Genomic DNA, 27,713 nt, shown 5'->3' with positions numbered 1-27,713 from the left:
CTCAAAGTCGCACAGCTGACAAGCGGCAGAGCTGGGATTCGAACCCACGACCTCTGACTCCAAAGCCCGGGCTCTTTCCACTGAGCCAGGCTGCTTCCAAAGGCAAGGACCGCTGGCCATCCAGCCTGCGGATTTTCCCAGGGCGGGTTTCCGGGATGCCGATGCGACGCTGAGCACACCCCTGTCCGAGAGCGCAGCCGGCTCATTAGGATTCCGCTGAACACCCGCCGCTGGCAGCAGGAAACATCTTTCCGCGCACTAGGTCTGCACTTCACAGCGTGTCCGGAACAGGGTCAAGGCAGACCTCATCCTTACCCTGACCCGGGCTCTCCTAAGCCCCTCATTTCTCCTTTAATCACTTCCTGTCACAACCAGTGCCATTTCCCTTCTCTTTATGGTCCTCCTCTTTCCAAATAGCAGGGCATTCAGCAGGCAGCCAGTCAACCCACAACCCGCTTAATGGCCGCTAGTCAGAGGAGACTCTTCCATTAGGTGAGTAGCCCCGAGAAGCCGAACAAGTCTACCTCATGAAAGACCTTCCTCATTTGCTTAATGCCTCAGTTGCTTTCCTGGCTGCTTTGTACGGGGACATGTCCCTCAGGGGCCCCCGTGAAGGGAATGTACATACAGGTGCTGGAAACTAAACCGGCCTCTTTCTAGCTGGGATTCGAGGGCCGGGACTTGAGGCCGGAATCCCCTCCTTGAAATTCACGGGCTTTTCATTTCTGGTCTGAGCCACCAATGAAACATTATCAGTCTTCCGTCTGACATCGCATGGCTCTGGGCCAAAGCGTGCAAATCGAGATCAAGATCTTGAAGCAGTGTGGCCTAGTGGAAAGAGCGTGGACTGGGTGTCTAATCCCAGGGAGACCTGGGTTCTAAATCCCAGCTCTGTCACTTGTCTGCTGTGTGACCTTGGACAAGTAACTTGGCTTCTTTGGTCCTCGGTTACCTCATCTGTAAAATGGGGGTTAAGACTGATAAGCCTCATGTGACGCAGGGACTGTGTCCAATCTGATTATTTTGTACCTACCCCAGCGCTTAATACAGCGCCTAGCACATAATATGCATTTAACAGATGCCATAAAAAAAAAATCAAAGGTGCACTTACCCAGCATAGCCCATGCTAATGAAATGTGACTATAAACATGGCTTTTTTTTAATGGTATTTGTTAAGCGCTTACTACGTTCCAGGCACTGGGATAGATACAAGCTCAACAGGTTAGATGAGTCCATACCCTACATAGGGCTCACAGTCTTCATCCCCATATTACAGATGAGGTAAATGAGGCACAGGGAAGTTATTTATACTAAAGTCTGTCTTCCCTCTGGACTGTGAGCTCGTTGTGTGCAGGGAATGTGTCTGTTTATTGTTGTATTGTACCCTTCCAAGCGCTTAATTTTCATACAGTTACGTGCTCAATAAATATGTATGAATTAATGAATAAATGAAAGTTGTCAGTCAATTGTACTCATTGTTAGTCATATTTAATGAGTGCTTACTGTGTGCAGAGCACTGTACTAAGCATGACTTACCCAAGGTCACACAGCAGACAGATGGTGGAGGAAGGATTAGAACCTCCTTTGTGCACTAGGCCACACCGCTTAACTCTGTTTCCTCAGGAAAGTCATCTCCGACCTCACCAGTAAAGCAACATCTTATAACCTCTCAGGAAAGTCGTCTTTGCTCTAGCATATGGAGCCCTTTCCCCCATGCTAGAATGTTGGACAAATTCCAACCCCATTAAATTATTTGCTCCTTGAGGACACAAACTGTGACTTTGTCCTCCATTCAATGTCCTCTGGTGCTTAGTACGGTGCTCTACATGGTAGATAAAGCATTTTGAGCAGAAGCAGCAGGATGTAGTGGATAGAGCACAGGCCTCGGAGTCAGAAGGTCATGGGTTCTAATCCCGACTCTGCAACTTGTCTGCTGTGTGATTTTGGGCAAGATACTTCACTTCTCTGTGTAATAATAATAATAATAATAATAATCATCATAATGGCCCGTCCCTTCTAGACTGTGAGCCGCTAGGTGGGTAGAGACCGTCTCTATATGTTGCCAACTTGTACTTCCCAAGCGCTTAGTAGAGTGCTCTGCACAGAGTAAGAGCTCAATAAATATGATTGATTGAATGAATGAATGAATGAATGATATTTGTTAAGCACTTACTATTTGTTACTATTTGTTACTTACCATTTGTTAAGCACTTACTTACTAGCAAGGCACTGTACTAACCACTGGGGTGGATACAAACAAATCGAGTTGGACACAGTCCCTGTCCCATGGTCTCACAGTCTCAATCCCCACTTTACAGATGAGGTAACTGAGGCACACTGAAGTGATTTGCCCAAGGTCACACAACAGATGGAGCCGGGATTAGAACCTATGACCTTCTGACTCCCGGCCCCGTGCTCCATCCACAATGACGTGTTGCTTCTCTAGTACAGTGACTGGCACATAGTAAGAGCTTAACAAATACCACAATTATTATTATTATTAATATTATTAGTATTGATATTGTTATTATTATTATTATTATTAGATGCTGCGGGGCTCAATGGAAAGAGCCAGGGCTTTGGAGTCAGAGGCCATGGGTTCAAATCCCACGCTGCCAATTGTCAGCTGTGTGACTTTGGGCAAGTCACTTCACTTCTCTGGGCCTCAGTTACCTCATCTGTAAAATGAGGATGAAGACTGTGAGCCCCCCATGGGACACCGTGATCACCTTGTAACCTCCCCAACACTTAGAACAATGCTTGCACATAGTAAGCGCTTAATAAATGTCATTATCATTTTTTTTATTATTATTATTATTAGATGCTCCATACAGTACCCTGAACACAGGAGGGATCCAGTACAGTGCTATACTCCCAGTAGGCCCTCAGTAGAGTGGCTGTCACTGGACCTGCAAATAGTGGTAAGTAGCATTAATTGCCTCTCTCAGGGTCACATCTGGAGAGTTTCCAGCACTCTACCAGTCTCGACTTTGGGAGGGAGAGTCAAGCAGAGGCCCTACTGAGAGCTCACCTCCTCCAGGAGGCCTTCCCAGACTGAGCCCCTTCCTTCCACTCCCCCTCGCCCCCCTCTCCATCCCCCCATCTTACCTCCTTCCCTTCCCCACAGCACCTGTATATATGTATATATGCTTGCACGTATTTATTACTCTATTTATTTATTTATTTTACTTGTACCTATCTATTCTATTTATTTTATTTTTTTGGTATGTTTGGTTTTGTTCTCTGTCTCCCCCTTTTAGACTGTGAGCCCACTGCTGGGTAGGGACTGTCTCTATATGTTGCCAACTTGTACTTCCCAAGCGCTTAGTACAGTGCTCTGCACACAGTAGGCGCTCAATAAATACGATTGATGATGATGATGATGATGAAGCAGAGGCCTGTCCATTCCATTCCTAGCTTGGGCAGTGGCTAGAGAGTGGAAGGCAATCTGCTACATGTCAAAACTCACATGTGCTGGGCAGCAGTGGTACGGGACAGAGTCGAGGGAGGAGACTCCAGTTCACTGTGTGGAAGGAGGCAGTGGTCACCATTTCCGTATTTTGAACAAGAAACCTCTATGGATCCACTACCAGAATGTTTGCAGTTGGAGGTGGGGTTCTGGCAGAGATTTGTCTATGGTGTCGCTATTGGTTGGAGACGACTTGACAGCATAAAACAAGACAAGCATTAATCGAGTGCCACTTTCATTCATTCATTCATTCATTCATTCATTCAATCAAATTTATTGAGCGCTTACTGTGTGCAGAGCACTGTACTAAGCACTTGAAAAGTACAATTCGGCAATAAAGAGAGACAATCCCTGCCCGCACCAGGCCTACAGTCTAGAAGGGGGGTGACAGACATCAAAACAAGTTAACAGGCACCAATATAAATAAATAGAATTATAGATATACACACATCAAAACAACTAAACCAGTAAGCGCTTAGTACAGTGCTCTGCACACAGTAAGCGCTCAATAAATACAATTGATTGAAGTAAACAGTCATCAATATAAATAAATAGAATTATAAATATATGTATATACATATACCCACACAAGTGCAGTGGGATGGGGAGAGAAGGGTAGAGCAAAGGGAGTGAGTCAGGGTGATGCAGATGGGGAGCTGAGGAAAAGGGGGCTTAGTCCGGGAAGGCCTCTTGGAGTAGGTGAGCTTTCAGTAGGACTTTGGAGTGGGGAAGAGTGTTTGGTGGATTTGAGGAGGGAGGGTGTTTCGGGCCAGAGGTAGGACGTGGGCCAGGGGTCGATGGCGGGACAGGCGAGAACGAGGCCCAGTGAGGAGGTTAGTGGCAAAGGAGCGGAGGGTGCGGGCTGGGCTGTAGGAGGAGAGAAGGGAGGTGAGGTAAGAAGGGGCGAGATGACGGAGAGATTTGAAGCCAATAATGAAGTGTGGCTCACTGTACTATTTGCTTGGGAAGTACTAATAACCAAGTGACATCTTTCCTGCCCACCAGGTGCTTATGTGCACATAGCAGGCAACAGGTTCTGAACACTCTACCCAATAAAAATTAAAAAAATGATGATATTTGTTAAGGGCTTACTATGTGCAAAGCACTGTTCTAAACACTTGGGGGGATACAAAAATCTCCAGTGGCTACCAATCAATCTGCACATCAGGCAGAAACTCCTCACCCTGGGCTTCAAGGCTGTCCATCACCTCGCCCCCTCCTACCTCACCTCCCTTCTCTCCTTCTCCAGCCCACCCCGCACCCTCCGCTCCTCCGCCGCTAATCTCCTCACCGTACCTCGTTCTCGCCTGTCCCGCCATCGACCCCCGGCCCACGTCATCCCCGGGCCTGGAATGCCCTCCCTCTGCCCATCTGCCAAGCTAGCTTTCTTCCTCCCTTCAAGGCCCTACTGAGAGCTCACCTCCTCCAAGAGGTCTTCCCAGACTGAGCCCCTTCCTTCCTCTCCCCCTCGTCCCCCCTCCATCCCTCTCATCTTACCTCCTTCCCTTCCCCACAGCACCTGTATATATGTATATACGTATGTACATATTTATTACTCTATTTATTTATTTATTTATTTTACTTGTACATATCTATTCTATTTATTTTATTTTGTTAGTATGTTTAGTTTTGTTCTCTGTCTCCCCCTTTTAGGCTGTGAGCCCACTGTTGGGTAGGGACTGTCTCTATATGTTGCCAACTTGTACTTCCCAAGCGCTTAGTCCAGTGCTCTGCCCACAGTAACCGCTTAATAAATACGATTGATTGATTGATTGATTGATTGATTGATACAAGGTGATTAGGTTGTCGCATGTGGCGCTCACAGTCTTAATCCCCATTTTGCAGATGAGGGAACTGAGGCACAGAGAAGCAAAGTCACACAGCTGAAAAGTGGCAGAGCCGGGAGCAAGTGGCAATACCCAGAACAGTGCTCTACATACAGTGGGAACCTGGAACAGTGTTTGGCACACAGTAAGTTCCCGGTAGAGCACTCTGCACACCGTCCGTGTATAGCAATCAACAATGATAAAAACAATAAAAATAATTTTGGTATTTGTTAAACTCTTACTACGTGCCAGGCACTGGAACTAAGTGCTGGAGTAGCTATAAGGTAATGAGGTTGGACACAGTCCCTGTCCCACACAGGGCTCCCTGTCTTAATCCCCATTTTACAGATGAGGTAACTGAGGCACAGAGAAGTGAAGTGATTTGCCCGAAGTCACACAGCAGGCAAGTGGCAGAGCCAGGATCAGAATCCCAGGCCCCTGCTTTGTCCACTAGGCCATGCTGCTTCTAAATATAGTAACCTTGCTGCAGCGTGGCTCAGTGGAAAGAGCATGGACTTTGGAGTCAGAGGTCATGGGTTCAAATTCTGGGTCCACCACTTGTCTGCTGTGTGACTTTGGGCAAGTCACTCCACTTCTCTGGGCCTCAGTTCCCTCATCTGTAAAAAGGGGATTAAGACTGCGAGCCCCCTGTGGGACAAACTGATCACCTTGTTACCTCCCCACTGCTTAGAATAGTGCTTTGCACATAGTAAGGGCTCAACAAATGTCATTATTAGAGAAGCAGTGGGGCTCAATGGAAAGAGCCTGGGCTTGGGAGTCAGAGGTCATGGGTTCAAATCCCGGCTCTGCCAATTGTCTGCTGTGTGACATTGGGCAAGTCACTTCACTTCTCTGGGCCTCAGTTACCTCATCTGTAAAATGGGGATTCAGACTGTGAGCCCCATGTGGGACAACCTGATCACCTTGTATCCTCCCCAGCGCTTAGAACAGTGCTTTGCACATAGTAAGCGCATAACAAATGCCATTATTATTATTATTATTATTATTATTATTCTCTGGACCTCAGTTCCCTCATCTGTAAAAAGGGGATTAAGGCTGCGAGCCCCCTGTGGGACAAACTGATCACCTTGTAACCTCCCCAGCGCTTAGAACAGTGCTTTGCCCATAGCAAGGGCTTAACAAATGTCATTATTAGAGAAGCAGTAGGACTCAGTGGAAAGAGCCTGGGCTTGGGAGTCAGAGGTCATGGGTTCTAATCCCAATTCTGCCACTTGTCAGCTGTGTGACTTTGGGCAAGTCACTTCACTTCTTTGTGCCTCAGTTCCCTCATCCGTAAAATGGGGATTAAGACTGTGAGCCCCACGTGGGACAACCTGATCACCTTGTATCCCGCCCCCCACCCAGCACTTAGAATAGTGATGAATAACCATTATTATTATTATTATTATTAAGAGGGGAAGTGTAGCAAGGTGATGCAATCATTGTCACTGGACATCTTGAAGCTGAAGAGGTGAATTGGGGCTCCAATTGAGTGGGGGTGGAAGGAGCCCTCAAGCGGCCTGTATCTTGGGGACTTAATGTTACTCTTGCATGCATGCATCTGTGCCTCAATTACCTCATCTGTACAGTGGGAATTAAAGACTGAGCCCCATGTGGCACAGGGACTGTGTCCAACCCGATTTCCTTGTATCTGCCCCAGCACTTGGTACAGTGCCTAGCATCTAGTAAGCACTTAGAAATACCATAAAAAAGTGTAAACACACACACACACACACACACACACACACACACACACACACACACACACACACACACACACACACACACAGAGCCTCATGGGATGGCAGGACCGAAAAAGACTCTTTGTGAGTGATCACACTTACCGACACATTTTCTTTCTAATAGAAATTGATTTGTCATAAAAATGGACTTTTCCTACTTTATATGAGACAATTGCTCCAAGTTTGCCAAACACAGAGCAGACCTAGTTTGAGAGCAGCCTGGTGCCCGCTCTGTTAGCTCTCGACCATTGGACGTATTTATCCCCTACCCCCCGTGGCCCGGACTGACCCGTCAATGCTAATGTGCTGCCCCAAAGGAATATCGTTTACTCTGGGGCCTGGGCGAGATAACATGTTTTCTTTCTCTATCACAGCAAACAAATGCTTCATTCTGCATTAATATGGAAACCCGGTGGGCAGACTTTTATTGGATTAAGGTGGACAAGTAGATGGTGATTTATAGGTGACGATAAAGGTTACTAAAGACAGTTTCTCTTTAGCTGCAGTGAAACAGCTGTATTAATAAAAACCTGAGCAGGGCTATTAAAATTAATTAAAGAAATAGTTATTGAATTGTAGTAAGTGCTCTCTCTCCCTTTCTCTTCCCTCCATGCACACCCCGCACCAACCAAACCCTCCACTCCTGGCCAGAGAAAACATTGTAATGGGGGCAGGTGTCACCTCTTCCAAACCTGCTTCCCTGGGTTGTACGCATGCCATTTACATGTTCATATGTCATTTGTATGTGCAGTTGGGCTTGCACGAACTCAGGGTTATGCAAACTTCTCTCCCTGAAGCATTATTAACCCACTAATGTCTGAGGAGCAAGCTCTTGGGAATTTTGGCAAAAACTTTGGCTTTTTCAACTCAGACCTCAAAGTCATCAGAGAGTGGGGAACCGCAGTGCAACGCTCGAATCAAATGTTGCCGTCTTATCTCTGTGGTGTTGGACTGCCCAATCTTCACAGGAATGGTCCTTCAACCATCTCCCTCTCATGGTTCCTCCCCTGGATCCATCACCTGATGCAGGTGACTCAGAGAGGAGTATTCTGAGTACCTATGGTGTGCAGGAGGCTGTACGAGGGGTCTACTGGACACCCACTGTGGGCAGATCACTCTTTCGGTTGCCATAAAACCGCATCATTAGTGGCGTAACAGAGTCCTGTATGCATCACGGCTCCTCTGAAGAAAAGAAGCTGGCTTCAGCCTCATACCAACGCAAGTAGAGAGTCCTGCAGGGTGGTCTCGTGGTAAGGGTTCTACTTCTGGGTCCACCACTTGCCTGCTGTGTGACCTTGGATAAGTCACTTAACTGTTTCGTACCTCAATTACCTCATCTGTAAAATGGGGAGTCAGTCAACCAGTCAATCTAAAATGGGGATTGCATCCTATTCCTTCCTACTTAGACTGTGAGCCCCATGAGGTAAAGGGATAGTGTCCAACCTAATTATCCTTATCTTAGAGAAGCAGCATGGCTCAGTGGAAAGAGCACAGGCTTTGGAGTCAGAGGTCATGGGTTCGAATCCCGGCTTCGCCACATGTCTGCTGTGTGACCTTGGAAACAGCGTGGCTCAGTGGAAAGAGCACGGGCTTTGGAGTCAGAGGTTATGCGTTCGAATCCTGACTCCGCCACATGTCTGCTGTGTGACCTTGGGCAAGTCACTTAACTTCTCTGAGCCTCAGTTCTCTCATCTGTAAAATGGGGATTAAGACTGTAAGCCCCACGTGGCACAACTTGATCACCTTGTGTCCCCCCCCCAGCACTTAGAACAGTGCTCTGCACATAGTAAGCACTTAACAAATGCCATCATAATTGTTATTATTATTATTATTACTCCAGCACTGAGTACAGTGCCTCACACATAATAAATACTTAACAAGTACTATTTTAAAAAAAGCATGGTTCTGGGAGTCAGAGGACCTGGGTTCTAATTCTAGTTCTACCACTTGCCTGCTGTGTCACCTTGGGCAAGTCATTTAACTTCTCTGGGTGGGCCTCATTTCCTTCATCTGCAAAATATGGATTCAATACTTTCCCTCTTAGACTGTGAGCCCTTGACAGAAACCATGATGAAAGAAAATCTACAATTATGGAAAATGTTGTTCTACTTAAACACTTACACAAGCTCTTCCTCAACTTATAGGATGCTGAGGAAATGTCATAGGATCTCAAAGATGCCTCCATCATCAAGAAGAAAAGTGGAAGATCAGATTATGGCAATTATCAAGATATATTCTCCATTGCTGGTCAGATCCTAGGTGGGATAATCCTGGATTGACTACTGAGGAATGTTATCAATTGAACATTCCTAGAATCATAATGAGGCTTCAGATCCCAGTGTGGAACAGCGGACATAATCTTTACAGCACGTCAGATTCGGGGAAAGTGTCAACAATGGTATCACATCTTCTATTCGCTTTTCATAGAACATACAAAAATATTTGACACCATCAATAGATCTGGTCTCTGGAAATTACTTAGCAAATTTGCTTCCCCTGAAAATTTCATTGAGATTCTGAAACTACTTCATGATGCCATGCCTGGATGGTTCAGAGCTAAGGTAATGATAATTATTATGGTATTTGTTAAGTGCTTCCTATATGCCAGGCACTGTATTAAGTGCTGGGATGGATACAAACAAATCAATCAATCAATCGCATTTATTGAGCGCTTACTGTGTGCAGAGCACTGTACTAAGCGCTTGGGAAGTACAAGATGGCAACATATAGAGACAGTCCCTACCCAACAGTGGGCTGTTGGACACATTTCCTGTCCCATGTGGGGCTCACAGCCTTGACCCCAATTTTGCAGATGAGGTAACTGAGGCACAGAGAAGTGCCTTGCCCAAGGTCACACAGCAGACATGTGGTAGAGCCGGGATTGGAACCCATGACCTTCTGACTCCCAGTACCCTCCTCTATCCACTATGCCTTGCCACTTCTCACGCCATGCTTCTCAAGCAACCAAAGACCTAGTTGCCAGTTTTGGAATACGTTCCCACTCCTCTGTGAAATTCTTCCAATTCCCCAAACTTTTAGCATCATCCTAGGTCCTAGAGATTGCTCTTCAAGATTGCTAAATGAAGACACACATACAGGTAAATGACTGTAACCCATTTTGCCAAATCACCTAGCAGTTATGGGCTAAACATATGTCTTAAGAAAATCGAGACACTATAATCTGCCCTCTCAGGGGAAGCTATAATGGCAACCCAGAGGTAAAAAGCATCACGAAATTCTGTTACCTGGACAGCACAGTGCCCAGTGATGTTATATTGTACTCTCCCATGCGCTTAGTACAGTGCTTTGTACACAGTAAGCGTTCAAAAAATACAATTGAATGAATGAATGCAGTGATAGACAAGGAAATAGAAAATTGAATTTAAAAAGCCGGTGTATTTTTTGGGAAGTTATCTGAGTTGGGTGGCAGTGTGGTATCAGGTTCTAGATCAAACTAAGATCCATGCAGTTGGAGTATTGTCCAACCTTCTCTATAACTATTCACTCATTCATTCATTCATTCGTTCATTTGTATTTATTGAGCACTTTCTGTGTGCAGAGCACTGTACTAAGTGCTTTGGAGAGTACAATACAACAATAAACAGACAATAATGAGCTTACAGTCAAAAGGCAGAGAGACCGATGTGAATACGAATAAATAAAATGACAGATATAGACATAAGTACTGTGGGGCTGGGATGGGGAAAGAGCGAAGAGAGCAAGCCAGGGTGATGCAGAAGGGAATGGGAAATGAGGAAAGGAGGAAATTAGTCTGGGAAGGCCTCTTGGAGGAGATGTGCCTCCAGTAAGGCTTTGAAGGGTGGGGAGAGTAATTAACTGTCGGATTTGAGGATGGAGGGCATTTCAGGCCAGAGGCAGGATGCGGCCAGGGTCAGCAGTGAGATAGGCGAGATGGAGGCACAGTGAGAAGGTTAGCACTAGAGGAGCGAAGCATGTGGGCTGGTTTGTAGGAGGAGAGAAGCGAGGTGAGGAAGTCTGGACTCCCTACAGATGCTAATAATATTAATGATGGTATTTATTAAGTGCTTACTATGTGTTAAGCAATGTTCTAAGCACTGGGGTAAATACAAGCGGCTTATGATTCCTGGAGCAGTTCCATCAGTGTCACTTATGGGTTACACTCAGCACTGAGTGGCAAAACAGGATTACAAACAAAGAAGCCCTAGAGCAAAGTCAGCCTCTTGGCGTTATACGCTCTTTACAGCACAACGGCTCTGGGTAGGACATTCATTCATTCATTCATTCAATCGTATTTATTGAGCACTTACTGTGTGCAGAGCACTGTATTAAGCACTTGGGAAGTACGAGTTGGCAACATACAGAAACGGTCCTTACCCAACAATGGTCTCACAGTCTAGAAGGGGGAGACAAACGACAAAACAAAACAATGTGGACAGGTGTCAAGTCGACAGAACAAATAGAATTAAAGCTAGATGCACATCATTAACAAAATAAATAGAATATTAAATATGTACAAGTAAAATAAATTGAGTAATAAATCTGTACAAACATATATACAGGTGTTGTGGGGAGGGGAAGGAGGTAGGGCGAGGGGGATGGGGAGGAGGAGTGGGAAAAGGGGGCTCAGTCTGGGAAGGCCTCCTGGAGGAGGTGAGCTCTCAGTAGGGCTTGAAGGGAGGAAGAGAGCTAGCTTGGCGGATGTGTGGAGGGAGGGCATTCCAGGCCAGGGGGAGGACGTGGGCCGGGGGTCCATGATGGGACAGGCAAGAATGAGGCACAGTGAGGAGGTTAGTGGCAGAGGAGTGGAGGGTGCGGGCTGGGCTGTAGAAGGAGAGAAGGGAGGTGAGGTAGGAGGGGGCGAGGTGATGGACAGCCCTGAAGCTACTGAGGAGTTTTTGCTTGATGCGTAGGTTGACTGGTAGCCACTGGAGATTTTTGAGGAGGGGAGTAATGTTACTCCCAGAGCGTTTCTGCACAAAGGTGATCCGGGCAGCAGCATGAAGTATAGACTGAAGTGGAATGGATGGCAGCAGTAAACCCAAGCAAAGGCTATATGGTGAGCTGAAAGTTGAGAAATTAAAAGCAAGGAAGATATGCGGAAGTCCTTTTAAGAATTCGGTAAAAGAAAGCTTCAGACACTACTGCATCCTCGTAGAAAACGGGCAATCGCTGGCTGCAGCTACACCAGCATAGGATACAACAATCAAGAAAGGATAACTAATAATTGTGGAATTTGTTACTATTATTATTATTAATAATAATAATACTTATAATATGAGTACTTATTAGACACTTGTCTTATGCTGTCAAGTCATCTCTGATCCATAGCAACGCCATGGATACATCTCTCCCAGAATGCCACGTTCTCCATCTGCAATCATTTTGGTAGTGTATCCACAGAGTTTTCTTGGTAAAAATATGGAAGTGGTTTACCATCGCCTCTTTCCATGCAGTCAACTTGATTCTCCACACTCAACTCTCTCCCATGCCGCTGCTGCCCAGCACAGCACAGCCTGCAACCTGGGTGTCATCCTCAACTCCTCTCTCTCGTTCACCCCTCACATCCAATCTGTCACCAAAACCTGCCGGTCTCACCTCCGCAACATCGCCAAGATCCACCCTTTCCTCTCCATCCAAACCACTACCCTGCTCATTCAATCTCTCATCCTATCCCGACTGGATTACTGCATCAGCCTCCTCTCTGATCTCCCATCCTCCTGTCTCTCCCCACTTCAGTCTATATTTCACTCTGCTGCCCGGATCATCTTTGTGCAGAAACGCTCTGGGCATGTCACTCCCCTCCTCAAAAATCTCCAGTGGCTACCGATCAATCTGCGCATCAGGCAAAAACTCCTCACCTTCGGCTTCAAGGCTGTCCATCACCTCGCCCCCTCCTATCTCACCTCCCTTCTCTCCTTCTCCAGCCCAGCCCGCACCCTCCGCTCCTCTGCTGCTAATCTCCTCACTGTGCCTTGTTCTTGCCTGTCCCGTCGTCGACCCCCGGCCCACGTCCCCCGCCGGCCTGGAATGCCCTCCCTCTGCACATCTGCCAAACTAGCTCTCTTCCTCCCTTCAAAGCCCTACTAAGAGCTCACCTCCTCCAGGAGGCCTTCCCAGACTGAGCCCCCTCCTTTCTCTCCCCCCCCCTCCCCCTCCCATCCCCTCGCCTTACCTCCTTCCCCTCCCCACAGCACCTGTATATATGTATATATGTTTGTACATATTTATTACTCTATTTATTTTACTTGTACGTATTTATTCTATTTATTTCATTTTGTTAATATGTTTTGTTTTGTTGTCTGTCTCCCCCTTCTAGACTGTGAGCCCGTTTTTGGGTAGGGACCATCTCTATATGTTGCCAACTTGTACTTCCCAAGTGCTTAGTACAGTGCTCTGCACACAGTAAGTGCTCAATAAATACGATTGAATGAATGAATGAATGAATGAACAGGGGAGTCTTGCCTTGCAGATTGCCTTCCACTCACTAGCTACTGGCCAAACTAGGAATGGAATGGATATGCCTCTGCTTGACATACCCAAGCATACTCTGCTGACTCTCCCTCCCATAGTTGAGACACTGTTCTGAGCATTGGGTTGCATACAAGTTCATCAGGTTGGACACAGTCCCTGTCCCACATGGGACACATATTCTTAAACCCTATTTTATAGATGAGGTGACTGAGGCCCAGAAAAGTGAAGTGTGTGTCCAAGGTCACACAGCAGACATGTGGCAGAACTGGGATTAGAACCCAGGTCCTTCTGACTCACAGGTCCGTGCTCTATCCACTAAGCCATGCTGCTTCTCTGTTAGGCAGGTACACTGTGCCAAGCACTGTACTAGAGTTGGGGAAGATACAAATTAATCAGGACAGACCCTGTCCCTGGTCCACATAGGACTCACAGACCAAGGGGTGGCTCTTACATAAGCAGGCAAAAGCAAAGACAGTGCCAGGCCCTTTGAACAACAAACATGTCAGCATGAGACGTGTTTCTCATCCTATTCCAACTGGATTAACTGCATCAGCCTCCTCTCTGATCTCCCATCCTCCTGTCTCTCCCCACTTCAGTCTATACTTCACGCCGCTGCCTGGATCATCTTTGTGCAGAAACATTCTGGGCATGTCACTCCCCTCCTCAAAACTCTCCAGTGGCTGCCTGTCAACCTATGAATCAAGCAAAAACTCCTCATTCTCAGCTTCAAGGTTCTCCATCACCTCGCCACCCGTTACCTCGCCTCCCTTCTCTCCTTCTCCAGTCCAGCCCGCACCCTCCGCTCCTCTGTCGTAACTTCCTCACTGTGCCTTGTTCTCGCCTGTCCTGCCATCGACCCCCGGCCCACATCCTTACCCTGGCCTGGAATGCCCTCCCTCCGCACATCCGCCAAACTAGCTCTCTTCTTCCCTTCAAAGCCCTACTGAGAGCTCACCTCCTCCAAGAGGCCTTCCCAGACTTATCTCCCTTTTCCCTCTCCTCTTCCCCATCCCCCCGCCCTACCTCCTTCCCCTCCCTACAGCACTTGTGTATATATATATATGTACAGATTTATTACTCTATATGTTTTACTTGTACATATTTACTATTCTATTTATTTTGTTAATGTTGTGCATGCAGCGTGGCTCAGTGGAAAGAGCCCGGGCTTTGGAATCAGAGGTCATGGGTTCAACTCCCAGCTCTGTCAATTGTCAGCTGTGTGACTTTGGGCAAATCACTTAACTTCTCTGTGCCTCAGTTCCCTCATCTGTAAAATGGGGATTAAGACTGTGAGCCCCATGTGGGACAACCTGATCACCTTGCATCTCCCCAGCACTTAGAACAGTGCTTTGCACATAGTAAGCGCTTAACAAGTACCATCATTATTATTGTTATTATATAGCTTTAATTCTATTTGTTCTGAAGACTTTGACACCTGTCTACATGTTTTGATTTGTTGTCTGTCTCCCCATTCTACAGTTGTAGAAGCCCGTTGTTGGGTAGGGACTGTCTCTATATGTTGCCGACTTGTACTTCCCAAGCACTTAGTACAGTGCTCTGCACACAGTAAGCACTCAATAAATATGATTGAGTGAATGAATGAATGAAACAGTCTTCATGTGTGCACAGTGCAGCTGGGACTCTGCATCCTGCATACACTTTTTTAGTCACATACACAAAGATAAGTGAATTTTTCCTTCTGTGGTGTCTTCAGGGGTGTACTGTTACGTGTAAATGCGCATGTAGTAGGTGCCTACTGGATGCAGGGCCCTCTATTGAGAGCCTCTGCCCACCTATTTGCTCATTGCACTCTGTGCCCCAGCAGTGGACAGGGACTGTTATGGACAAGACTGAACTCCTTGTCTTCCCTCCCAAACCCTGCCCTCTCTCTGATTTTCCCATCTCTGTTGACGGCACTACCATCCTTCCCGTTTCACAAGCCCGCAACCTTGGTGTCATCCTCGACTCCACTCTCTCGTTCACCCCTCACATCCAATCCGTCACCAAAACCTGCCGGTCTCAGCTCCGCAACATTGCCGAGATCCGCCCTTTCCTCTCCATCCACACCGCTACCCTTCTCGTTCAAGCTCTCATCCTATCCCCTCTGGACTACTGCATCAGCCTTCTCTCTGATCTCCCATCCTCGTGTCTTTCCCCACTTCAATCCATACTTCATGCTGCTGCCCGGATTGTCTTTGTCCAGAAATGCTCTGGGCATGTTACTCCCCTTCTCAAAAATCTCCAGTGGCTACCAATCAATCTGCGCATCAGGCAGAAACTCCTCACCCTGGGCTTCAAGGCTGTCCATCCCCTCGCCCCCTCCTACCTCACCTCCCTTCTCTCCTTCTCCAGCCCAGCCCGCACCCTCCGCTCCTCTGCCGCTAACCTCCTCACTGGGCCTCGTTTTCGCCTGTCCCGCTGTCAACTCCTGGCCGACATCCTTCCCCTGGCCTGGAATGCTCTCCCTCCATACATCCACCAAGCTAGCTCTCTTCCTCCCTTCAAAGCCCTACTGAGAGGTCACCTCCTCCAGGAGGCCTTCCCAGACTGAGCCCCTTCCTTCCTCTTCCCCTCGTTCCCCTCTCCATCCCCCGATCTTACCTCCTTCCCTTCCCCACAGCACCTGTGTATATGTATATATGTTTGTACATATTTATTACTCTATTTATTTATTTATTTTACTTGTACATATCTATTCTATTTATTTTATTTTGTTAGTATGTTTGGTTCTGTTCTCTGTCTCCCCCTTTTAGACTGTGAGCCAACTGTTGGGTAGGGACTGTCTCTATATGTAGCCAACTTGTACTTCCCAAGCGCTTAGTACAGTGCTCTGCACACAGTAAGTGCTCAATAAATATGATTGATGATGATGATGATGATGATGACAAGAATGTGTGAATGGGCTACACAAACCTCCAGCACAATATTCAATTCCCCTATGCAGGAATTTGGTCTTGAAGTTTTAAGACAGGCTCATCTGTCATTCCTGATGGAAGACTATCTTGATGTACAGAGGGCTGTACTGAACACCTGCTTTGTGCTGAGGACTGTACTAAGCACCTACCTACTGTGTGCAGAGCACTGGACTGAGCACCTACAAGGTGCAGTGCACTGTATCTGTCACTTGGGAAAGTACAATAAAGGGAAAAGAAACTATCCCTACTTTTGAGAAATTGAGTTTACAATCTATTGAGGGAAACAGTTAGAACCTTACTGTACACAGACACCGGGAACAAGAATACAAATCTGTATACAGTGTAACGGCAAAAACAAAAGTATGGCAAAAATGAAAACAAAACCCGCAACAAATATAGACGTGAATGAATTACATGAATATACCAATACATACATAAATGCAAAAGAGGGCTAATGCCATAACCTGACCAGGGAAGAAGTGGCATAGACTTGTAAGCTTGTGATGGGCAGGGATTGTGTCTATTATTATATTGTACGCTCCCAAGCATTTAGTACAGTGCTCTGCACACAGTAGGTGCTCAATAAATACAATTGAATGAATAAAGGAAGAAGGCTTTTGAAGATGTGGAGTGATTTGAAGGAGGAGAGAGATCCCTGCTGGGAGAAAGGCATATGTATTAGAAAGGAGTTGGGAGAGTTAAGAGTGAGGTAGATCTAGGAGGTTAGAGTGTAGCCAAAACTGAGAGCAATCAATCAATCAATCAATCAATCAATCAATCGTATTTATTGAGCACTTACTGTGTGCAGAGCACTGTACTAAGGGCTTGGGAAGTACAAGTCGGCAACACATAGAGACAGTCCCTACCCAACAGCGGGCTCACAGTCTAGAAGGGGGAGAGCAGAAAGACAGACAGTTGGAGGTGAACCTCGAAGCCAGTAGGCAGGAGTTTTGTTTAATTTACAGGGAAATGGAGAGAGGTGGAGGTTTTTGAGAGGATTCTTAGATGTTTTAAATGGTATTTTAGGATGATCTGGCAGCAGATTTTAAGATAGACTGACACTATCCCTTTCTCCTATTTTTCTGGGTGTTCCTTCTCAATCTCTTTAGCAGGTTCCTCATCTCCCTCCCACTCCCTAACTGTGGGAATCCCTCAGGGCTCAGTTCTGGGTTCCCTTCTAGTTTCCATCTACACTCACTCCCTTGGAGAACTCAGTCGCTTCCCTGGCTTCAACTACCACCTCTTTGCAGATGATTCCCAAATCTGTCTCTCCAGCCCTGATCTCTCTCCTTCTCTGCAGTCGCACACTTCCTCCTGCCTTCAGCACATGTCTACGTGGTTGTCCTGCCACCATGTGTGACAGTGTCAAAGGTAGCTGTGAGTTCAGGGAAGATTAGGATGAAGTAGAAGCCATTGGATATGGCAAGAAGGAGATCACTGGTGACGTTTGAGAGAGAGGTTTCTGTGGAGTGAAGGGGATGGAAGCCAGATTGGAGTAAATCAAGGAGAGAATTGGAGGAGAGGAATTTGAGACAGTGGATGTAGACAACTTGCTCAAGGAGTTTGGAAAGGAATGGAAGGAGGGAGATGGGGCGTTAACTGGAGGGAGCTGTAGGCTAGGGGAGACATGTGGATGTATAGTTCACTCTGCTCCACATATTATTTTTCTAAAAAATCATTTTGTGCATGTATCTTCACCCCGCAAAGTCTCCAGTGGTTGCCCATCCATCTCCCCAAAAAACAGAAGCCCCTTACCAAAGAATTTAAGGCACTCAATCAGCTCCCCACCTCCCCCTTGGCCTCTTTCCTCTCCCACTACAACCCAGCCCACACCCTTTACTCTTCTAATGCCAACCTACTTACTGTACCTTGACCTCATCTCTCTCACCCTTGACCCCTTACTCCCATCCTCACTATGGCCTGGAACTCCCTCCCACTTCATATCTGACAGACCACCACTCTCACCATCTTCAAAACTCTACTAAAATCACCTCTCCTCCAAGAACCTTTCCCTGATTAAGCTCCCATTTCTCCACCCTGTTTACCTTCCCTTTAGCCTTGTCTACGCATTTGGGTTTGTAGCCCTTACTCACTTGATAGTCACCCCACCCTTAGCACCATGGCACTTATATGCTCCTTCTACTCTACTGATTCCCCTATCTGCAATTTATTTTAATGTCTGCTCCATCTCTAGACCTTAAGCTCCTTGAGGACAGTAATCATGTCTACAAACTCTTTGTTCTGTTCTCTTCCAAGTTCATAGTTTGGTGCTCTGTACAGAGTAAGCACAGTAAATATTGTTGACTGATTGACTGAACAGAGGGGAGGCAGGAAACGAGGAGACCAGCATGACAGTGGATGCAGTCATCTTGGGGAATCTAGCCTCTTACTCCACTAAAAATTGTCATTTGAACTTTGGGCAGATTGTACTTGTGAGGGTGAGGGAACTGCAATGTCACAGGGTGTGGAAGAAGGGCATTTTCAACACTAGGCAATAATAATAATGGTAATTGTGGTATTTGTTAAGCGCTTATTATGTGCCAGGCACTGTATTAAGTGCTGGGGTGGATGCAAGCAAATCAGGTTGGACACAGTCCTTGTTGCACGTGGGGCTCCCAGTCTCAATCCCCATTTTACAGATGAGGTAATAATAATAATAATGGCATTTATTAAGCGCTTAGTATGTGAAAAGCACTGTTCTAAGCACTGGGGTGGTTACAAGGTGATCAGGTTGTCCCACGTAGGGCTCACAGTCTTAATCCCCATTTTACAGATGTGGTCACTGAGGCACAGAGAAGTTGAGTGACTTGCCCAAAGTCACATAGTGGACAATTGGCAGAGCTAGGATTTGAACCCATGACCTCTGACTCCAAAGCCCATGCTCTTTCCACTGAGCCATGCTGCTTTCATTCATTCAGTCATTTATTGAGTGCTTACTGTGTGCAGAACACTGTACTAAGCACTTGGAAAATACAATTCAGCAACAGGCAGAGACAATCCCTACCCAACAATGGGCTCAGGTATCTGAAGCACAGAGAAATGAAGTGACTTGCCCAAGGTCACACAGCAGACAAGTGGCAGAGTCAGGATTAGAACCCAAGACCTTCTGACTCCAAGGCCCTTGCTCTACCCAGTACATCACGCAACTCCAATTAATTAGCATTGTTTTGTATATTGTCCTTTGCCTTTAATATTTCTGTAAAAAAATATTCTTACTCCCTAAAAATGTTACCTACAAGTTTACCACAAAAGTTTCTTTAGCCCTTGAGCATTGCTGCCCTAGGCCAAACCTGCCCCTGCCCGTCACATACACTTCTCAGCGTGGCTCAGTGGACAGAGCACTGATTTGCGAGTCAGAGGTCATGGGTTCTAATCCCGGCTCCGCCACTTATCAGCTGTGTGACTTTGGGCAAGTCACTTAACTTCTCTGTGCCTCAGTTATCTAATCTGGAAAATGGGGGTGAAGACTGTGGGCCCCACGTGGGACAACCTGATTACCTTGTATCTCCCCCAGTGCTTAGAACAGTGCTTGACACATAGTAAGCGCTTAACAAATGCCACAATTATTATTATTATTATTATTATTATTATTTTATTATTATTATTATTCTCAGCTCTTTCACCTTCTTTTGGGCTGCTCTCTTTTCTTCCAGGTGGATCGTGTCTTCCACTGACCGTGCCCCGACCAGTGGTGGAGAAAGAGGTCCCTCCCCTGAGCCTGTAAATTGAGAGCAGGAATTCTCAACCCTTAGTACAGTGTGTGCTTAGTACAGTGCTCTGCACACAGTAAGTGCTCAATAAATATGAGGCTCTGAGCCCACGTAGGACAAGGAACTCTGTCCAACCTGATTTGTTTGTATCCTCCCCAGTGCTCAGTACAGTACCTGGCAAATAGTAAGCGCTTATTAGAGCCCAGGCTCGGGAGTCAGAGGTCGTGGCTTCTAATCCCAGTGCCACCACTCGTCAGCTGTGTGATTTTGGGCAAGTCACTTACCTTCTTTGTGCCTCAGTTCCCTCATCTGTAAAAGGGGGATTAATCAATCAATCAATCAATCAATCGTATTTATTGAGCGCTTACTGTGTGCGGAGCACTGTACTAAGCGCTTGGGAAGTACAAGTTGGCAACATATAGAGACGGTCCCTACCCAACAGTGGGCTCACAGCCGCCCCACGCGGGACAACTTTATCACCTTGTATCTCCCCCAGCGCTTAGAACAGTGCTTGGCTTCGTACGCGCTTAACAAATACCATTATTATTATTATTGTCGTGGATAGAGCACGGGCCTAGGAGTCAGCAGGTCATAGGTTCCAATCCCGGCTCTGCCGCTTGTCCGCTGTGTGGCCTTGGGCAAGTCACTTTACTTCTCTGTGCCTCAGTTCCCTCATCTGGAGAATAGGGATCAAGACTGTGAGCCTCACACGGGACCCAATGTGCTTGTCTCCACCCCAGCGCTCAGTACAGTGCTTGGCACCTGGAAAGGGCTTAACAAAGGCCCCAATTATTATTAGTATGGAGAGGGTGAGCATCCCCCCTCTGCCGACACCCTTTTGCTAGTTCGCCCCTCTTCCTCCTGGGGCTCGGCCCCTCCTCTCCGGCTCGCCCCCCGCCTTTGTGTGTCCGGTTAATCATTAATGGGCTGGCCAGACCTGCGGCAGCCGCTGCCCCCTCTCTCCCCTTCCCCATCCATAACCCGGTCCCTCCGGGGCGGGGTGGCCTTGGGAATGGGTGGGTAGGGGGGCGGGGCGGGCCCATTCCCACCAGCTCTCAGCTTCGGAGAGGAGACAGTCCGGGATAGGGAGCCGGGCAGAGACTGGCCCCCTCCAGCCCCCCACCCCCAATTCCCCAGCACCCCAAGACCTGACCGCCCCCTCCCAGCACCCCAGCATCTCTTTCCTTCCCTCCCCCCAGACCAGGACCCCCTCCCACCCCCTCCCCCGGCCCCTTGCAACTGCCACTCCCCTTGCGACCGTCCACTATGCCCTCCCCCTCGCCCCCCTGGGGGGGTGTCCGGCCCCTCCAGCCGGCCGGAGCCCCCCAAGGGCCCCCCAGCCTCTGAGCGCGATGGCAGGGGAGTCCAGCCTCCAGGAGCCTGGTTTGGAGGAGCTGCTGACCAGAGCATCGCCCCCGTACCCCGCGGGGCCGGAGCCGGGCATCCTTCGGGGCAGCGCCGGGCAAAGGGGCGGACAGGACCCGGGCCTGTCCCCCGGGGTCAAAGCTGGTGAGCGCCCACAGGGCCGGGGCCCAGAGGGGGCAAGGGCGGGGGGCATGAATCGAGGGGATCTAAGGAAAGAACCCGGGCTTGAGAGTCAGGGACCCCCGCTCCTCTACTTCTTACTATAATAATAATGATGATGATGGTTTTTGTTAAGCGCTTACTAGGTGTCAAGCACTGTTCTAAGCGCTGGAGGAGATACAAGGTCATCAGGTTGTCCCACAGTCTTCATCCTCATCTTCCAGATGGGGGAACGGAGGCACAGAGAAGTTAAATCGAAGGCACTCAGCTGACAGGCGGCAGAGGCGGGATTAGAACCCACATCCTCTGACTCCTAAACCCGGGCTCTTTCCACCGAGCCACGCTGCGTCTCTACGTGCCCAGGACTTGTCCTGTCCGCTTGTCTGCTGGGTGACCTGGGCAAAGTCACTTCGCTTCTCTGGGCCTCGGTTTCCTCATATAAAAAACGGGGAGCAAGACCGTGAGCCCCACGTGGGACAACTTGATTCCCTTCTATCTATCCCAGAGCTTAGTACAGTGCTTGGCACATAGTAAGCGCTTAACAAATGCCATTATTATTATTATTATTATTATACCTACCCCAGTGTTTAGAACAGTGCTTGGCACATAGTGCTGAACAAATACCATTATTATTATTATTATTATTATTATTGTTCTCTGTTTCTCCATGACTTCATCTGTCAAACGGGGTGGAAGACTGTGAGCCCCACGTGGGACAACCTGATGACCTTGTATCTACCACAGCGCTTAGAACAGTGCGTGGCACATAGCAAGCACTTAACTAATACAATTATTATTGCTATTATTATTCTCTGTGCCTCCGTGACCTCATCTGTCAAACGGGGGGGAAGACTGTGAGCCCCACGGGGGACAGCCTGATGACCTGGTATCTACCCCAGCGCTTAGAACAGTGCTGGGCACATAGTAATAAGGGAAGCAGCGTAGCTCAGTGGAAAGAGCCCGGTCGTGGGGTCTAATCCCTGCTCCGCCACTTGTCAGCTGTGTGACTTGGGGCAAGTCAAGTCACTTCTCTGGGCCTCAGTTCCCTCATCTGTAAAAATGGGGATGAAGACTGTGAGCCCCACGCGGGAGAACCTGATCATCTTGTATCTACCTCAGTGCTTAGAGCAGTGCTTGGCACATAGTAAGCGCTTAACAAATTCCGACATTATTATTATAAGCGTTTAACACTATCATTAATATTATTATTATTGTTATTATGGTCTGGGGAGAGTGGGGGGCTGGAGATCTGCGAGTTCGGGGGTCTGGAGAGGCCAAGCCCGGAGATGCCGGGACAGGACACGTCCCACGCCGATGCTCCCCGGACCCCCACCAGAGTGATCAGGACGGGTCGTCACTTGTCCCCCCAACCCCTCAACCCCACGGGTCGTCACTTGTCCCCCCAACCCCTCAACCCCTTGTCCCCGCGGCCAGAGATGCACCTTCTCAGCCCCGAAGCCCCGTCCTCGGGGGGAGAAGACGATACGGACAGTCGCGACGGGAAAGGCAAGTCACCGGACCCCTTGTCCCAGAGGAGGAGCGTCACCCAGCTGATGAAGGAGAAGAAGAAGCAAACGCAGCTCACCCTGCAATGGTAAGAGCCCCCCTCCCCCGACCCCGCTTCCTCCACTTTTCTGCTGTGTGACTTCGGGCAAGTCACTTCACTTCTCTGGGCCTCAGTTCCCTCGTCTGTAAAGTGGGGATGAAGACTGTGAGCCCTGCATGGGGCAACCTGATTACCTTGAGCCCACTGTTGGGTAGGGACTGTCTCTATATGTTGCCAACTTGTACTTCCCAAGAGCTTAGTACAGTGCTCTGCACAGAGTAAGCGCTCAATAAATACGATTGATGATGATTACCTTGCCTCTCCCCCGGCGCCTAGAACAGTGCTAGGCACATAGTAAACGCTTAACAAATACCATCGTTATTACTATTCTCTGTGCCTCAGTTACCTCATCCGTCAAATGAGGAGTGAGACTGTGAGCCCCACGTGGGACAACCTGATTGTCTTGTATCTTCCCCAGCGCCTAGAACAGTGCTAGGCACATAGTGAACGTTTAGCAAATACCATCGTTACTATTATTCTCTGTGCCTCAGTTACCTCATCCGTCAAATGAGGAGTGAGACTGTGAGCCCCACGTGGGACAACTTGATTGTCTTATATCTCCCCCAGCGCCTAGAACAGTGCTAGGCACATAGTGAACGTTTAGCAAATACCATCGTTATTATTATTTTCTGTGCCTCAGTTACCTCATCCGTCAAATGAGGAGTGAGACTGTGCGCTCCTTGTGAGACAGGGACTGTGTCCAACCCGATTACCTCGTAGATACCCTATTCATTCATTCATTCAATCGTATTGATTGAGCGCTTTACTGTGTGCAGAGCACTGTACTAAGCGCTTGGGAAGTACAAGTCGGCAACATATAGAGACGGTCCCTACCCAACAACGGGCTAACAGTCTAGAAGGGAGAGATACATCACTTGGCACATAGTAAGCACGTAACAAATACCATAATAGTATTAATAATAATAATAATAATAATTGTTGTGTGACATTGGGCAAGCCACTTCAATCGTCTCTGCCTCACATACCACCTCTGTCAAATGGGGATGAAGACTGTGAGCCCCACGTGAGACAACCTGATTACCTTGTCTCTACCGCAGCGCTTAGAACAGTCATCCTATCCCGACTGGATTACTGCATCAGCTTCCTCTCCGATCTCCCATCCTCCTGTCTCTCCCCACTTCAATCTATACTTCACGCTGCTGCCCGGATCATCTTTGTGCAGAAACGCTCTGGGCATGTTACTCCCCTCCTCAAAAATCTCCAGTGGCTACCAATCAACCTACGCATCAGGCAAAAACTCCTCACTCTCGACTTCAAGGCTGTCCATCCCCTCGCACCCTCCTACCTCACCTCCCTTCTTTCCTTCTCCAGCCCAGCCCTCACCCTCCGCTCCTCTGCCGCTAACCTCTTTACTGTGCCTCGTTCTCACCTGTCCCGCCGTCGACCCCCAGCCCACATCCTCCCCCTGGCCTGGAATGCCCTCCCTCTGCCCATCCGCCAAGCTAGCTCTCTCCCTCCCTTCAAAGCCCTACTGAGAGCTCACCTCCTCCAGGAGGCCTTCCCAGACTGAGCCCGCTCCTTCTCCTCTCCCTCCTCCCCTCCTCCTCCCCCCTCCTCCTCCTCGCCCAACCTCCTTCCCCTCCCCACAGCACCTGTATATATGTTTGTACATATTTATTACTCTATTTATTTTACATGTACATATTTACTGTTCTATTTATTTTATTTTGTTAATATGCGTAGTTTTGTTGTCTGTCTCCCCCTTCTAGACTGTGAGCCCGCTATTGGGTAGGGACCGTCTCTGTATGTTACCAACTTGTACTTCCCAAGCACTTAGTACTGTGCTCTGCACACAGTAAGCGCTCAATAAATACGATTGAATGAATGAATGAATGCTTGGCACATAGTAAGCGCTTAACAAATACCACCATCGTTATTATTGTTATTGTTAGTAAAGCCATGTCGGTCCCAGGCGAGCCCAGGTTTGTAGATAGTCCAGTTCAAGGCTCGACTTTCCCTCCGGTCAATTTCTTCTTTGGAGGTGCTGACCTCCCCACCCCATCAAGCGCTTAGTTCAGTGCTCTGCACACAGTAGGCGCTCAATAAATACGACTGAATGACTGGATGAATCCCCGGGGTCTCCGCTCCCGCTTCTGTCCGCAAACCCGGCTGACCCCCTTCGGGGTCGCAGGTTGGACCGCGAGGTCCGTTTTCGGCTGCAGAAACGATTCATTCATTCATTCATTCAATCGTATTTATTGAGCACTTACTGTGTGCAGAACACTGTACTAAGCGCTTGGGAAGTACAAGTCGGCAACATATAGAGACGGCCCCTACCCAACAGCGGGCTCACAGTTTAGAAGGGAGAGACAGACAACAAAACAAAACTTGTGGACAGGTGTCAAGTCGTCAGAACAAATAGAGTTAAAGCTAAATGCACATCATTAACAAAATAAGTAGAATAGTAAATATGTACAGTAAAATAGAGTAATAAATCTGTACAAACATATATGCAGGTGCTGTGGGGAGGGGAAGGAGGTAGGGCGGGGGGGGATGGGGAGGAGGAGAGGAAAAAGGGGGCTCAGTCTGGGAAGGCCTGCTGGAGGAGGTGAACTCTCAGTAGGGCTTGAAGGGAGGAAGAGAGCTAGCTTGGCGGGTGTGTGGAGGGAAGGACGTGGGCCGGGGGTCGACGGCGGGACAGGCGAGAAATGATGTGGGCGGTAGGGTGCGGGGAGCGTTTTGCGCAGGGTGCGGGTCCCGGGAAGGGAAGTGGGTGTCCGGGAAGGGGCCCGCTTTATTTATTCATTCATTCAGTCGTATTTATCATCACCATCATCAATCGTACTTATTGAGCGCTTACTGTGTGCAGAGCACTGTACTAATCGCTTGGGAAGTACAAGTTGGCAACATATAGAGACAGTCCCTACCCAACAGTGGGCTCACAGTCTAAAAGGGGGAGACAGAGAACAAAACCAAACATACTAACAAAATAAAATAAATAGAATAGATATGTACAAGTAAAATAAATAGAGTAACAAATATGTACAAACGTATACATATATACAGGTGCTGTGGGGAAGGGAAGGAGGTAAATGGGGGGGGGATGGAGAGGGGGACGAGGGGGAGAGGAAGGAAGGGAGGGGGAGAGGAAGGAAGGGTAATTATTGAGTAATAATTTATTACTAATTTATTTATTAGTAAAGCACTGTACTAAGCGCTTAAACAGAGGAGCAACCAGGGGAAACGATCGTCCGGGATAATAGCGCCTGGATAGATTATCCCTCAGTAATCCCAGGGACCGGCCTGGGTCACTTTGGGTCCACATCCCACAAATCCTCCGACGAAGAGTGGGAGGAGGGGTCCTCCCACCCCCTAGCCCCCGGAATAGAGCCTATTTTGGGTCCCCAGTAGCCCCGGGCCATAAATTCTGATAAATTCCCTCTCCAGGGGCGGGCGAATCGCAGACTCATTAAAGTAACCCGATTGCTAACGAGCTACCTCGCTAATAAAAAAAAGACCACGGGAAATCCGTTGCCGAATTGTACTTTCCAGGCGCCTAGTCCGGTGCTCTGCGCAGAGTAAGCACTCAATAAATACTATTGAATGAATGAAGTGGGAAGCAGCGTGGCTCAGTGGAAAGAGCCCGAGCTTGGGAGTCAGAGATCGTGGGTTCTAATCCCGCTTTTGCCACTTGTCTGCTGTGTGACCTTAGGCAAGTCACTTCACTTTTCTGTGCCTCAGTTACCTCATCTGTAAAATGGGGATTAAGACTGTGAGCCCCACGTGTGGCAACCTGATTACCGTGTATTTACCCCAGTGCTTAGAACAGTGCTTGGCACATAGTAAGCGCTTAACTATTATTATTATTATTATTATTATTATTATTATTATTGTTATTATCTCCTGTGCCCTGATTACCCGGGCTTGGACGGCCAGCTGGGAGCGGTCCTGCTTCCATCCGCATCTCCCTCCTTCCCCTTTCCTTCCCCTCCAGCAATCCCGACTCATCCTGGCTTGGCTGCTTCTACTGGGTCCAGAGACCCCCTCACCCAGCCCCCAGCCCCGAGAAATGGGGGTACATGGGGGGCGGGGGGAAGGCCTTTTTGTAGGCTCTGCACAATAAAGTCATCAATTGCGGGGAAAGCAATGAATTGTGTGGGCTTGCGATCCGTGTTTCTGGCCGTCCGAGGTTGGGAAGATGTTCCCGTTTAGGGGAGAGGACTGCCTCCGGTCCCTGGAGGACTCAACCTTTCCTTTCTAGTACGTGTTTCCTTCCTAGGAGGTGGACAGCCCGGTAACTGACTCCCACAGGCCCGGATCTGGGCCGGGGGAGTCAGGACGGGGGCTTTCTGGAGTGGGATCCTGGGTTCAGGAGATGCGGACAGGTGTGATTCCTCGACAACTTATTAACGGGGTGTCGAAGCCTCACAACCCCCATTCCTCCCCCACCCCAACACACACATATATACACACTCCAGGAGCTGGGAGCACTTCTGCTCTGTCCATC

The 27,713-nt window shown here is 48.2% G+C and overlaps 1 protein-coding gene across 1 annotated transcript in view; it reads left to right on the top strand.

Moving 5' to 3' along the window:
• The first annotated feature begins 21,467 nt into the window (after positions 1-21,467).
• The window catches only part of RFX6 (regulatory factor X6), a 69,536-nt gene continuing 63,290 nt past the window's right edge, over positions 21,468-27,713 (top strand). Inside the window, exons 1-2 of the mRNA XM_038762687.1 lie at positions 21,468-21,624; positions 23,074-23,233. Coding sequence (XP_038618615.1) covers positions 21,468-21,624; positions 23,074-23,233 — 317 coding nt within the window. The remainder of the gene's footprint in view (positions 21,625-23,073; positions 23,234-27,713) is intronic.

This window comes from Tachyglossus aculeatus, chromosome 2 (assembly GCF_015852505.1).
Source record: "Tachyglossus aculeatus isolate mTacAcu1 chromosome 2, mTacAcu1.pri, whole genome shotgun sequence".
In the NCBI taxonomy this organism is placed as follows: Eukaryota; Metazoa; Chordata; class Mammalia; order Monotremata; family Tachyglossidae; genus Tachyglossus; species Tachyglossus aculeatus.
The sequence above is the reverse complement of the archived record's forward strand: the minus strand, read 5'-3'. Positions and strand labels throughout refer to the sequence as shown.